Source organism: Crocodylus porosus, unplaced genomic scaffold (assembly GCF_001723895.1).
Source record: "Crocodylus porosus isolate Cpor-Errol unplaced genomic scaffold, CroPor_comp1, whole genome shotgun sequence".
Taxonomy (NCBI): Eukaryota; Metazoa; Chordata; order Crocodylia; family Crocodylidae; genus Crocodylus; species Crocodylus porosus.
This window is the reverse complement of record NW_017728924.1, coordinates 16,129,379-16,148,708: the sequence shown is the minus strand read 5'-3', so window position 1 is coordinate 16,148,708 and position 19,330 is coordinate 16,129,379. Positions and strand designations below refer to the sequence as shown.

The window sequence follows — 19,330 nt, the reverse complement described above, 5'->3', positions numbered from 1 at the left end:
CTTAGATTTTCTTCTAAACTAAATCTTATAAATCATTAGAAATAATGTTACATCAATGTAGGCTGTACCATTCTTGTAATGGTACTCAGAAATACAATACACCCTGTGGAGCAATGATCCAGTGGCTTATAGACAGAGCATAATACTGAAGGTATTTAGTCAATTGATACTAACAAGCATATTACTTCCACATTATAGGTAGCATCTTTCAGCTGTCCTCTTAAGTCAAACCTATGCGATTTAAAACAAGAAGTTCCCTAATTAGTTCTTTTCTGATGTTTTTATATTAACATTTCCAAATCTGTCAGCAATAACCAATTCTGAAGTTCATTTAATTCATAAACGACTGCTTAAAAAAAAGGAAGCAACTCTACATGTACTAGCGATTATAAAACACAACAAATACCTGAATTTTCCTTAAAAATATTCTTTACTGCTACAGATCTGAATAGGGGCCAGTTTAGTATCAAATATCTAGTTACAAAGGGAAGGGCTTCAGAAATGGAAAGTGTGCTATCTGACCTCCTGTACAAATACCGACTATCAGGTTCTGCCAGGAACATGTCAGACCCACCCCATGCTAACTCCCCCAAGACTCCTAACAATACTAAGGCTTACAGAATATAGTACCGTCCATCAGACAGGCAGCTATTTACAGTTTTATATTTTGTCAAAGAGTTTTAAGAACTATATGGCATTAATCTGAATTAACAGAGAGAGAAAAATGCGTCCACAACAAAGTTTCAAGAATTCCTTCTAAAAATCACTCTGTCTCAGATTTCATAAACACAAGCCAAACACAAAGTAAGAAAGCCAAAATCTTCCGGCTATAAAACTTCACGTGTGTACATGAAATCTTCAATAAGATGCATTTAAATACTGTCAAAATTCAAATTTTGACAAATTTATTATCCTGGAAACATTGTAAAACACTAAGTCTGCATAATAAGCTTCACCACTGATGTGGTCTGTGGTCTACAGAAGCAGTATTTTCTATGTAGCTAATGGGCTGTACAGTAACTAGAGGGAATCCAGAACTTTATCCTGAAAACTAAATGTACAATATATTTTATAAATGATGAATTATTGAACTTCCTCAGTTATACCATGTGGAAACAAGGTATACTCCAAGAGTAATGATTCAGTTCTTTTAATACAGAGGACACTCCAATAGGTCTGTAACAAAAAAATTAACAAAACTAGTCATTTCACAGAGGATAAGTGCAGTTATTTTGTATACAATTTTAAAAGTAATGCACTTACAATCCATGCACAAATCCCAAACAATTCCAATTAAAAATTCAACTGTCACATTTGAAAGCCACTGCAAAATAAAGCTTCGCCTGCGGAACAAACCACTGACACAGAGGGCGAGATTATTTTGCTCATACATCATTTGTGGATCAATTAGTCAATGGAGTTTCTAAAGGCCAAACCACTAAGTTAAATCTTCATCCCAGAACACACAAGACTCAGCAACCTCAACTGTCAACTTGCTAACAACTAAATTTAAAGGCATGTGTAAAACTGCAATATCTGTTTCCTGGATTACCAAAATTGTAATTCCTATTATAGAGATTGATCCTATTAAAGATATTACCATAGTTTTAAATAGCTGTTGCTTTCTGATCCGAGTACCCTTGCTCAGGTGACAGGACTCCCACTTTTACACATCCCATGATAAAATCCCACAATTCTCCCACTCCTATATCAAGAGCATCCTGCATTTCAATCATGCTTGCCTAGCAGGTCTCCCTAGATTTGGCACCTGTTGTTTTTCCTGTCAAGAATATGAGATCAAGTAGCCTTCTTACAAACATAAATGCTGTTTATTTTAATACTGGCGGGGGGGAAGCATTGGGCAAGGGAAGAGAATGAATTTAAAAAATCATCAACGGGCACATCTAACCTTACCCAAACTGGTATCCCCTAGAAATAAGCTAGACAGGCCTAACATCTACCGTCTTCTGATAACCTAGTGAGATCTCTGTGTCAGTCTAGCTCCCCTGAATAACACCCCCTCCCTTGAGTGTCAGGTTTAAAACTGCCAGTATTGCTTTGGCTTTGCAAGTTCTCATGCTTCAGTTTTGCTCATCAAAACCAGTTTTGTAAATTGGCTGGAGCCAGGAAGTAGAATCTTCAAAAGTAATATTTTGGAAATGGACTCTTATGAATCCTTAAATGTTTGCCAAGAGTGGCCTATCTTGAACCGCTGTTTCCGTCTCTTATTTTTCCTGGCAACCCTCCTCTTAAATTAAACCAGCAAGTTTGTACTGCAAACATCTTAATAACCAAGTCAAGATACACTTATAAAATTATAGTATGGGACAAATTATGTCAGGTTACAAGAACAATATTTGTTCTTCAAACACAATGCCTCTGCAAAGCCATGCTACTGACTGACATACCCCTCTCTGCTGGAAGCACCCTGTAGAAGGTGATTAATATTGATCTCCCCAATAACAGAACAGTTTCTTTCCACAAGTAAACTCTACTGATCTCTCAGTGTCAATTACCGTTTCCTCTGTCTTCATTTGTCTCTAAAATTAATCAGTTTTAGACCTACAGAAATTCATTCCCATTTTAAGATTCAGAGTCCAATCATCTCTGTTTTTATCCATAGACTTGAAGATCATACGTCTGGAATGCAAGTCTGGAATGTCAAGGACCAAACCATAACATATCTGCATATTAACCAATATATAATGGAAACTTCTTAAGCAGGATTAAAAAACCCCTCATTTTTTTAACTAAAAGTAATAAACTCATGGTAACAGGCTGCAAAGAAAAGCTGCACCTTGCCCTTAACAGGCTGATCATTTGCCGTTCCCAAAGGCAAAGTTAAATGTTCATTCTTTCCAAACCAGTAAAATTGTTGGACTTCTTACCCCCAGGCACCAAAATTTCCTCAATGCTGCCATGCAAGAAGCCACTGAAGAGCTTGGATTTAAAACAAACAAAATAAAATAAAACTCTTTTTCCCAGAGAAACCTATGACTCAAAGGGATCCCCTGGGTTGTTAAGTCCAGTCTCCCTGCTACCATAAGCACATGGATCATATAATTTCTTCATAACCTGATCATGCTGCATTTTAAGAGCAGTTAAATTTCTCACCTCCCACAAAGCCTTTTAGAAGGCTGTTTCAAATCCTCACTTTCTTAATTATTAGAAAATTTTTTTCTAGTTTCCTGCCTAAATCGAAAATTTATTCATGACCAGTTTACAAACATTTGTCCCAGTCCCAAACATTGTCCTTCAGCTTGAAATAGCTGTTTTGCCATCCTGAGATACATTTATAGGAAGCAATCATCCCCTCTCAGTCTTTGCTTTGCTGTGCTAAATAAGCCAAATTCTTTCAGTCTCATTTTAGCAAGATAAGCTCTCATCAGCCATTCTAGTAGCATTTCTCTGTACCTGTTACAGTCTGAATCCACCTTCCTTGCCAAAGAGAATCCAGAACTGTACACGGTATCCTAGATGGTATCTCAGTCAGAGCTTTGTACAGAGCCCGCCACATTTCTTCTGGTGATATGATAACTCATAAATCACTTGCCATTTTCAAGGATAGACTATGAATCTTTGATATGATGCATCACAAAGTGATTAACACACCCAGGGCTGTCTCTCCTTGGTCCTTCCCAACTGATGAGCTCATCTTATACCTGTTATTATTCTAAGTGCATAACATTAAACTGTGGTATTTACATTTCGTCCTGTTACTACTCCAGTTGTTAAGGTCATTCAGTTCTTCCTGTATGATATTCTGATTACTCTGTTTTGACAATGCCTTGTCTTTGTTTAAATGCAATCACCTTGGATTGAGTGATCACAAGTTATGTTTTGTGCCCAGCTCTTCTGCAGTATCCTTGCTACCTTACAAAATAAACCTGAACTATGCAGAAGGTAGGGTAGAGTGCTATGTTAGAGCAGAGACACTTCAACTCCAGCCCATGGGCCAAATGTGAGCTCCCACAGATAGGAAAATTTAGCTGCAGGGGACTAGTGGCCCTTAATACTGCCACCCTCCCGCAATCCCAAATTACCACACCCCCTTCCTTCGCACAGCCAAACTGGGGCTGGCCCACGCGCCCTCTTCCCCACACAGATAGGCTGGGGCTGGGCCACACTGCCTTTCCTCACGTGGCTGGATAAGGTCACCCCCACCTTCTCCTCTCATGCCTGGGTTGGGACCAAGCCACACCCCGCTCTCCTCGTGCAGGTGGATGGGGTCCCAAGGGCATCCGTCCCAGGTACCAGACTGGGGCCAACAGCCACACCTGGCCTGCTGACGGACTAGGCACTGCCCATCCAGACCACTGGGGAAAAAGCTTGGGGACCACTGCATTAGAGAGTTACTCAGTCAGAGGCATGAACTTTCATAATCTCCTTTATCAAATGCTAGGAACAGTAGAAAGAAAAAATTGTACACAGAAGGAAAAGAGTCAAGAGGAGGGGACATTGCTAAGGAAGGTAATAAGTGAACTGATTAAATCAATAAAGATTAACAAGGCAGTTAATATCTGGAGGGACACTGACATGATAGTTCAGGTTATGGGACAAGAATCTATGGGCTCCTATACATGAGCAGGCTTGATTAATCGAGTCTGCTGGAGCGTGGTAATTACCACGCTCCAGCGGATTCCAGTCTCTCATGTATCAGTGTCCCTGCACTGAAAAGTGGCAGGCGTGGGGGCACTTTAACTAAAACTCAGTAAATGAGCTTTAATTAACACACCCCTCACCCCTGCCATTTTCAAGCATGGGAATGCTGACACACGAGATGCTGCAGTTGCTTTAATTAGAGTGGCTCTCAGAGCTGCTTTATTTAAAGCGACCCCCCCAACACACACAGCACATGTATAAATACCCTACAGTTCCTGTTGGAACCAACATTAATACAACCCAGCCTGTGGTGATTTCTTGTTCCAGGTGGCTTTTAAAGGTTTTTTTTATTTAAGGACAGCTACTTGGAGGCCAGTGATGGACCGTCCAAAGATGTTAAACTGTTCCACTACAGTGTGATTCTGGAACTGATGGCAAATTGGCATTCATTCTTTTATGCAGGGCTTTCCCCATCAGACCAATTTAGACAGCAGAGTGGTGCTATAAGCAAGTGATGGCATATATGGCATTGGTGGAGGAGCAAGTACATGAATCCCAGATGGTATAATTTGTATTGTTCTGTCCAGTGATGATCTGGCCCATGTTGATCTAGGGGGCACAACTGGGGTTCACACCAAACAGTGGTTTAGTGGAAATAGGAGTTAGGGTAGTCTGTTGCTGGAGAAATGTTATTTGAGGCTGGAAGGCTACACGTAAGCCAGGACAGGCCTGTCCCTCATCCCACACCCACCCCACACCAAAGCTCGCTTGAGATGGTCACCAATTTCCAGGAGGGGCTGAAGGGAAGTAATAAAATATTTTCCTTCTGCCGGGCCATTCCTAGGATCTGAAAAAACAGACTGTTGCCAATAAGCGCTCCTGCCTCTGAACCAGCCAGTTTGTAATGTGCCTTCCTCCCCTATATTCTGCCCGAATTCAGGCTAACATAACTAACCCCTAAACTAGGATAATTTTTTCTTGGTTCAATTACTACTTGACATAGAAAACCATGGATTATTACATCAAGAAATATGTGTGCCCTACCATTAGTAGTACCTATGCCCATCTATATCTGGGGAGTTACAATCTCCCAAAATGACAGCTCTATGAAGAACTTTCCTGTAATATTACAAATATTTCTATCCATATCCAAGTGAACCCCACGAGGCCTACTGCAAATTCCAGAACTTCCCCAAAATGATTTTGACTTCAATCTGTTTTAAGGGAAAAGAGGAATAGTACGAATAGAACAGTAGCAGTTCAATACTAGCCCAGCACATTTATTTCTCTCCTTCTCTCACAGCATATGATCCAGCTGTGACTATTATTCCTCTGTGCCTCCAGTATATTACTCAAACACCTTGCATTAGTCTACAAACATTTCAATTGTTTCTTACTGACAAAAAACTCAGTTCCCTAGCCAGATGAGGTAGTCTTTTCAATAGCTGTATTGACCACCTGACTGCTTGCAATGGTAATAACTCTGTCCTTTATCCTTCTGAGGTTCCTTTATCCATTACTGCATGATTATTTTCCTATTTGTGCGCTAAACTTGGCATGACAATTACCCAACTTTCGCTGTTTTTTCTTCGTTTAAAGCAACAGTTCTCAACCTTTCTAGACTCAAAGCACCACTCAGAAAATACCAGCTCTTAGATTTCACTCTTTTTTGATTATGGAAAAATAGAGCAATTCTTTTGTTGCAAAGAACTCAGGAAGACTACAACAAGTCAAAATGGTTTTGAGACTAGAGATTCCTATTTGAAATCTCTGAGTTTATTATATGTATATGCTTGCCACATCATCCTTGTTGAGAATCACTGGTTTAAAGCTATCACGGGTCCATGCCAGCCTGGAAATTAAATGACTATTAACCACCATTAGCTACTTTTTTCTAGGAAGTCATCCTATAGACTAACAGGTCCTAAAAAGTTAAGGTTGCTTTTGTGGAAGGTGGTGCTTTAGTTTTATCTGACAGCATACTTGATAACAGATCATCCACTCCCACAGAAAGCATTAAGAAGCAGGCAAAGGAGGATGCCATGACTATTGCCCACAGGGACTATAAAGATTTCTACTGAGAAGTTTATAGCTGTTGCTAGTAAACAAGGAAGAATACTCATTGATGGATCTGACCTACTATAGATATAGCAGTGACTCATTTCAGCTCCAAGAAAACAATGACTTTAAAAACCATATGCACCAAATCTACTACTTCAGTTTAAATAGTTCTGAGTTGAGTCTGAACAATTCTCTGGCATGCCTCTTCAAAGGATTTTGGTTATAGGTAAGAATAATCTTATTACAGAGGACTTTTCATCAGTCACATTGCAACATATTACAAATGGAGGAACTCAGACACAAAGCAATGGCATGACTCAGGGTCACCCAGCAGACCAGTGACAGCTGAAAACAGAATCCAGATTTCCCCGGGCTCAATGATGTAACTCCAATGATACTGCCTCCCCTAGTCAACAGGAGCAACCTGAACAGTCAAGATTTATGGAAGCCCCATTCCTAGGAGGATGCAAAGGCAAAAAAATATCAACTGCATAAGTGCCTGATAATTTGACCCTCAGACAAATCTGATTCTCTATTTGATCCAAAAAAGGCTTCATCTCTGGAGTGGTTTGAAAACTGCTGATCCCTCCAACAACAGATCCTTCCAAGAGGTATTAGGCTGCTCTAAAGACTTATGCATTTGGGCCAAGAATGTTTTGGAGATCACTCTGGCCTTCCTCTTACTGTAATTTCTACCGGAGCCTCAAATCATCAGAAACTCCTACATAAAAGGAGAGTTTAAGGCTGTGTTCCCTTTTATAATAGTCCAGGATGCAAGTTCTATTTATGCAGCCTATCCACTGGAAGAGTGTCTGCCATCTAGACACTCAAAAGACAAACACTCTTGAAACGAAAAAACAGGGAAAAAGCACATCTCCCAATTGGTACAGACTTCTGATTTTAAACATCCTGCAAAATAATGGCGAGCACAGTGAAACTAGAACTAAACTTTTCCTAATAATTTAGCACTTTCTCCTACAAAATAAAATAATTAAAAGTTTTTATTGGTAGTGGGCCTGTATATAAGGATTACAAATAAGAAATCAGACTGGGGGCCTACATAATTTAGTGCCCTTTTTGGAATTGCCACGCATAAGAGGTATCTGAAGAAAATACAAGACACCCATGCTGTGGATAATTACAGAAAATCCAAATTACCATAGATACAGAGGATGGGGTAGGGAGAGTGATATGGGAGTTCCATCCTAATCTCAGTCAGGGATTTACTGGTTCATGCCTTGAAGCAGAAAAAAGCAATGTATTCACCTTATAAATAGCATGAATATTCTCTATGCTATTTTTTTTGCTTTCATGACAAATAAGAGTGCCCATCTGCTACTGAGCATCTTTGACATTACTGAAATCAAAATAATGTGTAACAATATGGCGCAGGGTAAGAAGCCAGCTTCAAATAGGTATACTCCAACCATTTATATTATGGAAGTGAAAACTTAACACCTCTTAACTCCTTAAATTCCTCCAGCCACCAGGAAATGTCATGAAGCACTGATTTCTCACGCTCCTAAAAACATACACTGCTTAGCTCAAATTTTCATTTTAAAAAGAAGCCACCAGTAAGATAAGAGGTAGCAGTCAGGCTTAATGCTAAAAAATGAGTGGACCACAACAGTCAGGGGCACATACGAAAGCACGAGCCTTTTTTGAATCCTGATGTATTACTGACCTCAAAATAGCTGAGAAAGAAAGGGTAAGTTGCATTCTTCTTTTATAACCTCTTTATCATATCTGATCTTACCTGTCTTTTCCCCAAATTAAGGAAAAGGAAGAGTTTCACATGCATTTAGAGTATTGAAGAATATAAATATATTAATTTTTGTCACCTATTTTCACTACATATTTGAGGTTGACTAGAATTGCCCTTGTATTCCAAGTGATCATCACAAACCTAAATTATTGTCCTGTGTTTTAAGAATCAATTATCTTAATAACTTCAGGTTTTGTCACTGTATTAACAGATCTGGTTCAATAACCTATTTTCCATTCAGTTTTTCAGTGCATGGCCCACAGCGACTCGGAGTATGATACTGAAAAATACTACCTACCTACCCTTACTTAGGCCTGCCTTGGTTGGACTAAAGCCAAATAAAGCTCCACTCTTACCGTGCTCATTAGACCACATACTTTAGGAAGCAGCTTCCAGGAAGAGCTGTACTTCCCTCTTTTCTCTTCTGACTACAAGCCTCAGCTATTCCCACCTGGCACGCTTTCTGGTTTCCCACACTGCCCTTTCCTCCATTTCCAATACTCTCAGTACAGAGACCGAGATCACAAAAAGTTGGTCCACTTCTGCAACCTCATTTTCTGACTAGTTCTCCATCCATATCATCTGATAATCTGCCAGGACACAGGGGCAGTACAGTGGCTAAGATACAAGGGGTGCTTTTTTTGCCCATTTTTAAAGTGATTGTTACTTTTTTAAAATAGTAACAGCACTTGGGATTACTGGACTGAAAGCCTCTAAAATGGGACTAAACAGCCAGAAGCTGATATTTACTGTATAAGTAAATTAAGTCATGAATCCAATTAAACTGGTGAAAACAGAAATGTCATTCCTTTTACACTGATCATCACATAAGTCTTGCTGACTTCCTAAGTGTCTTGACACTTGCCTATAATAAAAAACAACTTTGAAACTTTTTTTTAAATGAAAATCCAGCATCTAATTTTCTCCAGGAACACCTGAAGACAAGGTCTACCTGAATTAGACCACTAACTTTTTAAATATAGGATAATGAGCAAAGACAACCTTGTTTCTAGTAAGAAGATTGTAATGGAAACCCTAGGCCTTCTTCCTCCTCTGAATCTGATACAGAGAAGACAATGCTACAAATCTGTTAGGTGGTAGAGAGGAGGGACAACCCACCTCTGCTGGGAGAGACACAAGGATGAGTTACAGTGCTATGTTTTATTTCTTAAATGTTACAGTCCTCAGAGTCCTTCCTAAACATAACCCTGCCAGGAACACTTTAAAAAGCAGGGGGAGGGGAGGCAGAGGGAGGAAACAGGACCATAAATTAGTTATTCTGTGAGATGGAGAGAGAGAGAAATGGCTCCTCATAATCCTGACGAGGACAATGCAGTCACAGGATATAAAAGCATAATTGTCCTCCCAGTGACCCCGTCTCCTCACCTCAGGCAGCAACAAGACTAATCAGGACAACTTGTGGAAGCCAGGGCAATTCTAGAACCCAGCCTTTTAAATATAATACAATAATATTGGCTCATACAGTCAATGTGGGGGAACACCAATGCAGCCTCAACCAGCATTTTCCCCTGAAGGTGAACAAATGCCAGGAAAACTAAGGCACTGTCTGTCATCACATAAATAGACATATCAATAGGCCAAAGCACAAGACACATGGGGTGAGTCAAAGAGTGAGAATAAGCAGTGGTAGCAGAAAGGATGCCACGTACAATTATAGAGATGGAGTACTGACAGCTGTGGGAGGGACAACTTTTTGATCTCAGGAAATCGCTATGCAGGAAAGGAGGTTTTGAATCTTTTTGTGAAGATAAGTTGATTAGATAAAGTTATGCTCATTTACCTCACTAATGTGTGCCAAGTGATTGTTGCATCCAGGTTTACTTCCCTTAGTCTTCTGTATATCAATGTAAAGTGAAATGCTGGAACTTAATGAACAATTTACCAGTGAAAAAATATCCTATTATTTTAAGCTACAAATTCTTAGCACACATTTGAAAGGTGTGTACAACTGGACTCTTCCAAGTTGAGTATAAAGAGCTGATTTTCAAGAGATTAAATGTTAGTATAAAAGGTAAACCACTTATTTAATGACTACACCCATATGCCGATGTGAAATGATTCAGTGTTAAGCACCAATATAAATTTCCTCTTTTCAAAGATAAAGAGGTTGAAAAGTACGTGTTCAAAATACAGTATCATAAATTAAATAAAATTTATAGAAATTTGCAGAAATATCCATTGTTTTATGGATTCTGTGACCTTAATAAAAACCATGATTAATGCAAGACCTTAGATGAGACTAATTCATTCTATTTCTTCTGAAACAGAAAACTCCACAAGGTAATACAATCAAATATAACACATTAACTGAGGTAGAGGAGATACAAAAAGGAAGAACATCTAGATCAGTGGTTCTCAACCCTGTTAGACTCAAGGCACCCTGTTTGACACAAGGTACCCCTCAAAAAATGCCAGCTCTTAGTTGTCACTTGCTTTTTTGATTACAGAGAAGTAAGAGTTCAATTCTTCTGTTGCAAAGAATTCTGAAAGATCACAACAGGCCTGAATGTTTTTAACACCATGGATTCCTATTTGAAATAGTCAATGGAACAAAAGAAAAGAAATGCTATCTTCCTTCTTGCTCCCCAACTGTCTCTTCTTCCCCCCCTTTCACTATCAGACACACATGCTAGGTTAGGAGGAACAAATAGTTTTTCTAAATAAAGCTAGTATTGCAACTAACCACAGGTTACACATGAGCAATACAAACTTTATGCTAAATGCTTCCAGATGAAACAGAGAAAACCCCAGGTCTTCCTAAGAGCATCTACAGTCTGATTTCCTGTACTGGAAACTCCTGAAAGTTTCTGCCTCTAATATTAGGATAAAAATCAGAGTATTATTTTTACTGGAAAATGAGGCTGACATTCAAATCAATAGCACACACTGCTAATAAAGCCCTCTAAAACAGCACTTGCAAACACTTGTAACCTAGGTAACTTGCTGACCATGCCTACAGTTGCAAGACTGCTTGCCCCATGTGCCCTGCTGAACAGTTTCATATTTTAATTCTCTATCTACCAAATACATTCAATTAAATAGAAAAGTGGCAGAAATGACAGAACACTATGACAGATGTTTTGAGTTTATCATCTCAGTGCTTCCTCACTCATGCAAACATATCAAAAGTAAAGCCTACTGGCAAAGGCACATTCTTTCTGCAGCCTCCTGATACTTAATCATTTTGCTTGCCATACAATATCAAGGCATATTCACAATCTTCCTTTCAAATACACCAGGAATTCCCTGAAGAACACGGACTGGCAGCCAATACACTAGGCATCTCTTACTGCACTGCATTTCCAAAAAGTTCATCTTACAAGACGACACTTGGAGAGACTTGCTGGCCGTGTCCAGACGAGTGTAGATGTGGGGTATGTGGCATTGCAGACCCGCCTGCGATGCCACACATTGCACATGCAGGTGTGCCCCACACTGCTACCTTGCAGCATAGGGGAGTGGGGGTGAGGGAGTGACCCTGGGAGATCCCAGGGTCAAATAAACCCATGCCAAGAAAAAGTGGAGCGGTGCATATGGTGGCAGCGCATTCTGCCCAAAACTGGAGGCTGGGCTGCCAACCAAGCTCCCAGCTGCAGCAGCTCTGCAACTGCAGCTCCCTGAGGCCCCCAGGATCCCAGATAAGGCTCCTGGAGCTAGCAGAATTGCTGGTCCGAGTCTCCTGTACCCCACTTGTGGTAACCTGCCATGCGCCAGAGAGCACGTGGTACAGATGCCACCCAGGGGCAAGCAGCAGTGGCACAAAGTGTGCCCTGCTACTTGTCACTAGGGAAAGAAACAGCTATGTGCATCTGAACACAGGCACTGGGTGCATCTACACATGCCCTTTACTGCAGAGTAGACTAATTAGGGCTGCAGTAAAGCAACACAGCTGACACGTGCATCAGTATTAGGGCCCAGTAAACTAATTAACTTGGCCATAAGATAGTACTGTTGGGGACAGCACTATCTTACAGCAGAATAATGAAGTGCAACAAAATGTAATTTTGAAGTTGTGCCTGTGGTCAGCCTAGCTGGGGAGGGGGGTGTCAGCCCCTCTACTGCCTAATGCTGACCCCCATACCTCCTGCCAGCCCAGGCCTGCTGTACCCTGGCTCAAATTGCTGCTGTCCCGGGCACTCAAGCAGCTATGGAGTTTATTGTGTCACATTAATTGCATGTGGAGATATACCCACTGATATGCAACTGTGTTCAATATTCAATAATAAAGGCCATTACAATTCTGAATAAAATTGTTCATCTTTAGAGTTTATGAGAGACATTTTATAGAAGTAATATACTACAGAATATTATGGTTTAAAAACAAAGAAATTGAAGAGAATCAAATCTACAGACTGGGTACTTTGATCACCACCAAACCCTTCCCCCACAGTACAAGTGACATCTCTTCTGATGGCTGTTGATCTTTAGGAAAAGACTAAGCTAACAATTATGCCTATCCCTAAAATTATTGTGTGATATAGACTCCATTTTCACCAAAATAAAGAGCTCTGGAATAAAAATAAAAAAAGCAAGCCACTACTCTTAAAAGCAGAAGATGAAACTTTTTGTAAAAGTAATATAAAAATGTAATATAATAAGCTCAATTTCTTTAAGCAATCTATATAAGCGTGGCTGAGTTTGAAGATTATGGGGTTTTTTGTTTGGTTCTGTTTTTGTAAGATCACATGAAAGTTTTACATTATAATCAAAATATTTACAGAGAGACACACTAATGAAGGCTATGGGTGGGTAAAAATAATAAACTGCAGAGAATAAGTGACCCAAGACCATATGAACCCAAGACAAACTCGCATACATAAGAAACACATAATTCTCTGGATTTCCAAGCTGTAACATATATAACCCAACTTTTATCACAGTCCATTAAAATACAGGGGCAACTGAAAAAAAAGCATAGTACAACAGTTTAAAGTTTTGATTAAATTGGTCTTGGGGCTGTAGAGGAAGAAATGAAGCTTTTTTATACACTTGAAGTAGCAGCAAACCACCATTCTCTCTGGATTCATGTATTAATAGCATAGTAAGAATTTGTAGCCAAGTCAAAGAACAACCCTGTGCCCCACCACAAATAACAAAAACCCCAAAAACTTGGAGTATAAAACAGGAAGCAGGGCACACTGGAAACTGTTCTTTTCCACAGGATCAATTTACACTCAATCTGGGCAAAAACAAATTTTAAAATCACATTTTTCCAGCCCCTGAAAGCTGATAAGCATAAAGGATCACAACGTATATAATTTATTTTAATGTTATTGTTACACTAAGAAGTCATTGAAATTAGCTGAGGAGGGTTTTTGCTACGAACAAAACTTCAGTAAGGAGATTTTTATACAGCATCTTTTTCTTAAAGGTTGTCTCATGTACAGTCTGTTCTTCCCACTTTAATAAGAGTACAACATTACAAAAGAAAGGAATAGGAATATTAGAAGAGAAAAGAATTTGTAATTCTATATGTATATGGAAGATAGGAACTGTTGGGGCAACAACAGTAATAGGGACTAACATCCAAAACATTTTAAAGGAAAATATTTACTCAAGTCATTTGCTTATTTGCTCCTTTAAATATATATACAATTGAGATTTAAATACCTTACTATTTTACTGATGTTGCAGTAAAGTAGCCCAGTGGTGCTTCATGCCCTTCTAGAACATGGAGAGTGGCTAAACTTAAACCACTAAACACGAGGAAAAGCAAAACTAAGGTAAATGACACCCCCTGTCATGCAAACATCACTCCTTCCCAGGAACTAGCACTGCAAAATAGGAAAGTCTGCAGAAGGACTACAAACACTGCACCATGCAAAGGAAGTGGTGCATGCTCCATCTCTTGAAATTTTTAGTTCAAGGTGGAGTCCCTGGAGACCCTTCTGAAAGATAACACTAGCTAAACAAGTTATTAAACTCAATACAGGAATAATTGGACAAAATTTTATGGGCTGTATTATAAAGGTCAGATTAGATGATCTAATGCTCCCTTCTGGCCCTAAAATACATAAATCCATAATAAGCAGATAAGAGGGAGGATTAAGAGAATGAGCCGTTGCTTGTGTTGTGTTCCAGATTTTAATACCAGCATTTGTGCACACCTGCTGTCTTCACTTGGTTAGGTGTTATTGTACTGCAGGGTGATGAGCAGTTGGAGCAGCCTGGCACTGAGATACAGGGAGAGATGCATCAATAACTTGAGGGGTCAAGTACGTCTCATTTCAAAGATGAATTTTGTAGACTGTCAGACATCCAGAGGTGTCTTCTCACCACAGGGATTGTCAACAGTCTGGTGGCATACGCAACTGTTCTTCAGGGCTGAGGAAAAACTAAAAGAAGGCAAGGTCTCAAAATAATTCTCAGGATTAGTGTGAAGGGGTGGGAAATCTAGGATGGTTTGTGTGGAATCAACTCAGAATATAGGTAGCTTCTACTCATTCCACTTGACCTAAGCTTGAATTGTATTATGATGCTCATGTGCTCTCTTCCTAGAGCACTGGTAAAGAGCACCAGTAGGCATGACTAGCATGTCGAGGTGATGCTCAGGGAGGGTAGAATTAAGTTTGCATTGTAGGGCTTGTTTGTACCTTAACTTTGTTTTTTCTGGTTCTCAAAGTTTTAAGTTTAGCACTCCACATTCCAGAAAACCATGAGCTACCACAGGACAATCTCAAGTTTGCACCAACTGAGTATTTAGACATTTAATTGTTCCTTTTTTAAGAATGATTTATCAGAAGCCTCACATAAGATAGCCCTGTTTTCCCCTTCCAGCATCCCTGGACTTGTCTATCCACTGAAGCCTCTGCCTGCCCGGCCTGTTAGAAAAGATGTACCATATGCCGACAGAAAGCATTTTTCTGCCAACAGTTACTCCCTGAACAAAATCAACTAAGTCAGTAAAAGCCCTTTTCTATTAGTATTGTTGCATCCAAACCAAGGGTCTGTTAGCACAGGTAAATCAACTACCGCATATAGTCTTTTCATGCTCCTAATTAATTGACAGTTCCATCCCAGCAAAACTTTGTAGCATAGACATGGCTTCAGATTATTCTGACAACATGCAAGTCCCTTTACTGCCCAGCATCCTACCCTGTTTCTCTATCTGTCCTGCACAGGCTGGTTCTCTCTACAAGGGATGAAGCCAGAGGAAGGAAGGAGATGTCAGCATGGGAGGGAGGATGAAGAGAATGACCAGGAATCAATGAAGTTATTTTTTAAGGGGATTTTTTTAAAGGAACCATGAATGTAGGCATTTTAAAGTGTAAGGTGGTCAACATCCTCTACAGCACACCGTATACCTCTCCTTTCAATGCTACTCTTCAACACACTTCCACATACCTCTTCCAGTGCACCAGCTCAGGATCCCTCCATCACCCGTGCCCCTTCAAACTCCATGCCAAACTTCAAGCTTGGGACATTGGGGAGGTGGGAAGTGGAGTATGGGAAGCACATGTACCAGCAGGAGGTAGGAAGAGGCAGGTACAGATCCTACTCCAAATATGGGTCAAGTGTATAAAACAATGGTCCTACACCTTTATCTAAAGGGTAGAAAGTTCAGACAGGTACAAAGACATACATGCATCTCAACAGGCTCTGTCAGTTGAATAAAAACAACCACAAAGTTAAGCCTAAACTGAAGCAATAGCTCAGAGATTTGAGCTGCTTCATGTATCTCAGTAGTTTCAGATCTGGTGAGTCCTTAGCACACCACTGGTTTGCTCAATCTCAGCACTGCAAGCTTGGGAGTGCTCCAAACACATCTTTCCTCAACTCCCCACCTCATCTGAGCATGGTGCTTACTGCATACAATTAGAGTATGGTCGTTCCTTGCTCCCCAACCTTGTTTCAGTACTGTGGAGCATGAAGGGGCACAAATAGGGAGGTATAGATATGAGAAACTTTTTGAGCACAGAGTTGAAAGCCTTACATCCTGAACTGCACAGCTTTTACTCCTTTCCACTCTCATACATGACCCTGACCACTCCTTTTCCTCTTGCAAAAACTGCAGCCTGGACAAGGGCAAGCCCATATTCCTCACCTCAGAAGGCAGAAAGGGGAAAGAGGAGTGGGCTCCTGGTGTCTCCCCTGATGAGGGCTGGAACAACAATGAATACAAACTGTGGGAAATGGGAAGTATGTAGGGAAGGGAAGAGGGAGAAAGAACAGACAGATCCCATTTGAGCCACTTTTTAGGGTGGGAAGAAGAGGGAAGATGCTCACTTAACTTTCCCCTGCTGCCTCATGATTCCACTCCATCAGCACTTCTGAACTTTCAGATAGCCAAGAATCACGCTCAAAGAGACCTCTATTCGTGGAGTAACTATTTCAAAACTACTTTTGTCTATCCCAGTTTCTTAAAGCCCCAGTCTCACAGGTTTCCATAAAAGAGCCTTGAACAATCCCTTGTACTAGTACAGGTGACAATTTAGGGGGTGTACTACCCACACACAATAACTGTGCCCTTTAAGGGTTACGTGCCCCAATGCCTTTTGCTTTGTTTGGGAGCCTACTCCCCCCCCTTCTGGGGCAGAGTCAAGGAAAAGCTATACTGTACAAATTTAGAAATATTACAAACAACTCATGTTTGGAGAACTGTATATCAGAAACCCCTTGACCAAATGACCTGCCCACCTGTTACCTCTTGAGGATGTTGGGTTCTGTTGTTCAGAAAATGCATGAGTCACAATTATATTAAGCTAACTGTTCACTAGAGAGTCTTTCATCTTCTCTCTAATTAATGCTAATTTTTGGATTATACCTCTAAAACAGAATCTGCACATGGACTTTAAGGAAAAAAAGACTGCTGCTAGACCAGAAACATCTGTCTCAGGCCAAATCTTCTAAAAGGATCCTCTGCAGAATTAAGGCAAGGGATAAAGAAATATATTCATTTGAAAACTGCCAAGGTTGTAGCTATACACCGTAAGTTTAAGCTCTAACTCAGGAAAAAATTACCATTACTATATGTCTCCTGTGCTGACAGACTGCATGCAAACTCTTTGACTTAGAAGTTCTGCTGCACCTACAAATTTTGCACAAATAAATTGTGTGCCAACCTGAAATCCTACACTTAATGCTGAATTGTTTTTTCAATATTGCTTCTCCAGCAGGATGGAGGATGTTATATCCTAACAGAAATTCTGAGCAACTGACCTCAGTGTCATAGTTCAAGCCCTACACTTGTCCAAAAGTTTTCCAAAAAATTGCAATTTTATAACAGCTCATTGGAAGGGAGGTTGTAGTCTGAGAATCTCTTTGTTAAATGACCCTAAATTTGGACCACACAACCTAGACTGTCTCAAGCAAAATTCGAGGCGATTCAAGTAAGCGATTGAATTTTAAAGCGATTAGAATAAATGACCTCAGAAACAAAAAGTAACGTTAAACCTTAAATAGTGGAGCTACAATTAACATGGGGGAAGAAAACTGAAATTAACAACTGGTTACTAAGCACAGGAGGAAGTAAACTCCCAAAGTGCTCACTTGAGAGAGCTCCACAGGTAAATTTAGTTTTTACCTGTGCCTTGGTTTCCCTGCTCTGTAAAGCAGGGACAAAGATAGTGAACTCTCGTGTAAAGCACTTCCAGACCTAATAAAAAACATTACATAGAAGCCAGGCGTGATCATAACAGCAAATTAAATGGAGGCATCATTCACTTCTCCTCCATCGACAAAACCATGAAGTGCCAGCTGCAGAAAGTTGAGCACAGTACCCCACACTGGAGAACAGACATGGGAAAGTCAATCTTCCATGCAGTGTGGTAGTTACTAAATATGAAGCAGGTGAAGCAGGAGTTCCTAGGCTACTGGACACTACAAAAAGGAGGAGTTGCATTTACAAAATAAGGAATAAAGCACCCCACAGCTGAGATACCCGTCCCAGCCACCATGCCTCCCCTCTTGGTCCTCAGCTGTCTATACGCAGGAGTTAAGAAGAGTGTATAGATGGGACTTGCTCATCAGACCCATGGAGCTGGGTTGTCACGATGGCAGTTATGGCCACCTAGGAGAGACACAAGTCCTCAGTGTCTACCTAGCAAGGGGATCTCTTAAGGGTATAAAAAAAACACAGGCTACATCTGGAATATGGAGGACACACATAACACATGACTGACAAACCAAACTAGTACTATGACTGCGGGTACACAGTTGACGAAGGAAATTCATTAGGACATATTCTCCATCCCAGCTTGGTGATCATGGGGCATACAAGGACCATGCTGGTACCAACAGCCTCACGTGGCAGGGCATAGGAGGTCACTTGCTCAAGAGCCTGGAGGAGAATTTACCGGGGACAGAAGTGGAGAAGGCAGCGGAGAGAGGCCACGCAAAGGTACTAAGGGGTCATATGGGCACTTTGACCATCTGGGATGCAAACTATTCCCAAGGGGCCTGCAGGAAGCATGGTTTTCAGGTACATTGAGTGGAAAGGGTGAAAGGATCAGGAATTAAACTAATTAGGGCTAGAGACAGTGTGCAGGGGGTCCAGTTGTGCCGTCCCCAGGAAACACTAGCCAAGCGGGGATCAGGCACCAACAGAGTCATGAGCTATCTCCCCGGGGGTCCCGGGTGACGCGGGGTCTAGAGGGAAGGGGCACAGAGGATACCAACTCCGAGCCAGGGCTCCGGCACAGGGCTGGCAGGCACGGGGGGAGACATCCCTGCGGCAGGGAGTCACGCAGGGCGCCGAGGGGTCGAGGCTCCGGGCCCGGGCGCGGTACTCACTAGGGGTCGTTGGTGAAGCGGGGGCTCCGCGGGGGCTGGTAGCCGTACAGGTGACAGTAGAGCACGTCGAAGCAGAAGCAGCACATCTCGGCCGACACCACCATCTTCCTGCAGCCGGGCCCGCCGGAGCCAGCGCCGGGGGAGGCGAGC

The 19,330-nt window shown here is 41.0% G+C and overlaps 1 protein-coding gene across 2 annotated transcripts in view; it reads right to left on the bottom strand.

Annotated features, from left to right (window-relative positions):
- Positions 1–19,324, bottom strand: part of AMMECR1 (Alport syndrome, mental retardation, midface hypoplasia and elliptocytosis chromosomal region gene 1) — a 116,224-nt gene extending 96,900 nt beyond the window's left edge. For both annotated transcript variants that reach the window (XM_019540408.1, XM_019540410.1), the window contains exon 1: positions 19,181–19,324. In XM_019540408.1, coding sequence (XP_019395953.1) covers positions 19,181–19,284 — 104 coding nt within the window. In that variant the 5' untranslated portion in view covers positions 19,285–19,324. The remainder of the gene's footprint in view (positions 1–19,180) is intronic.
- Positions 19,325–19,330: the final 6 nt, after the last annotated feature.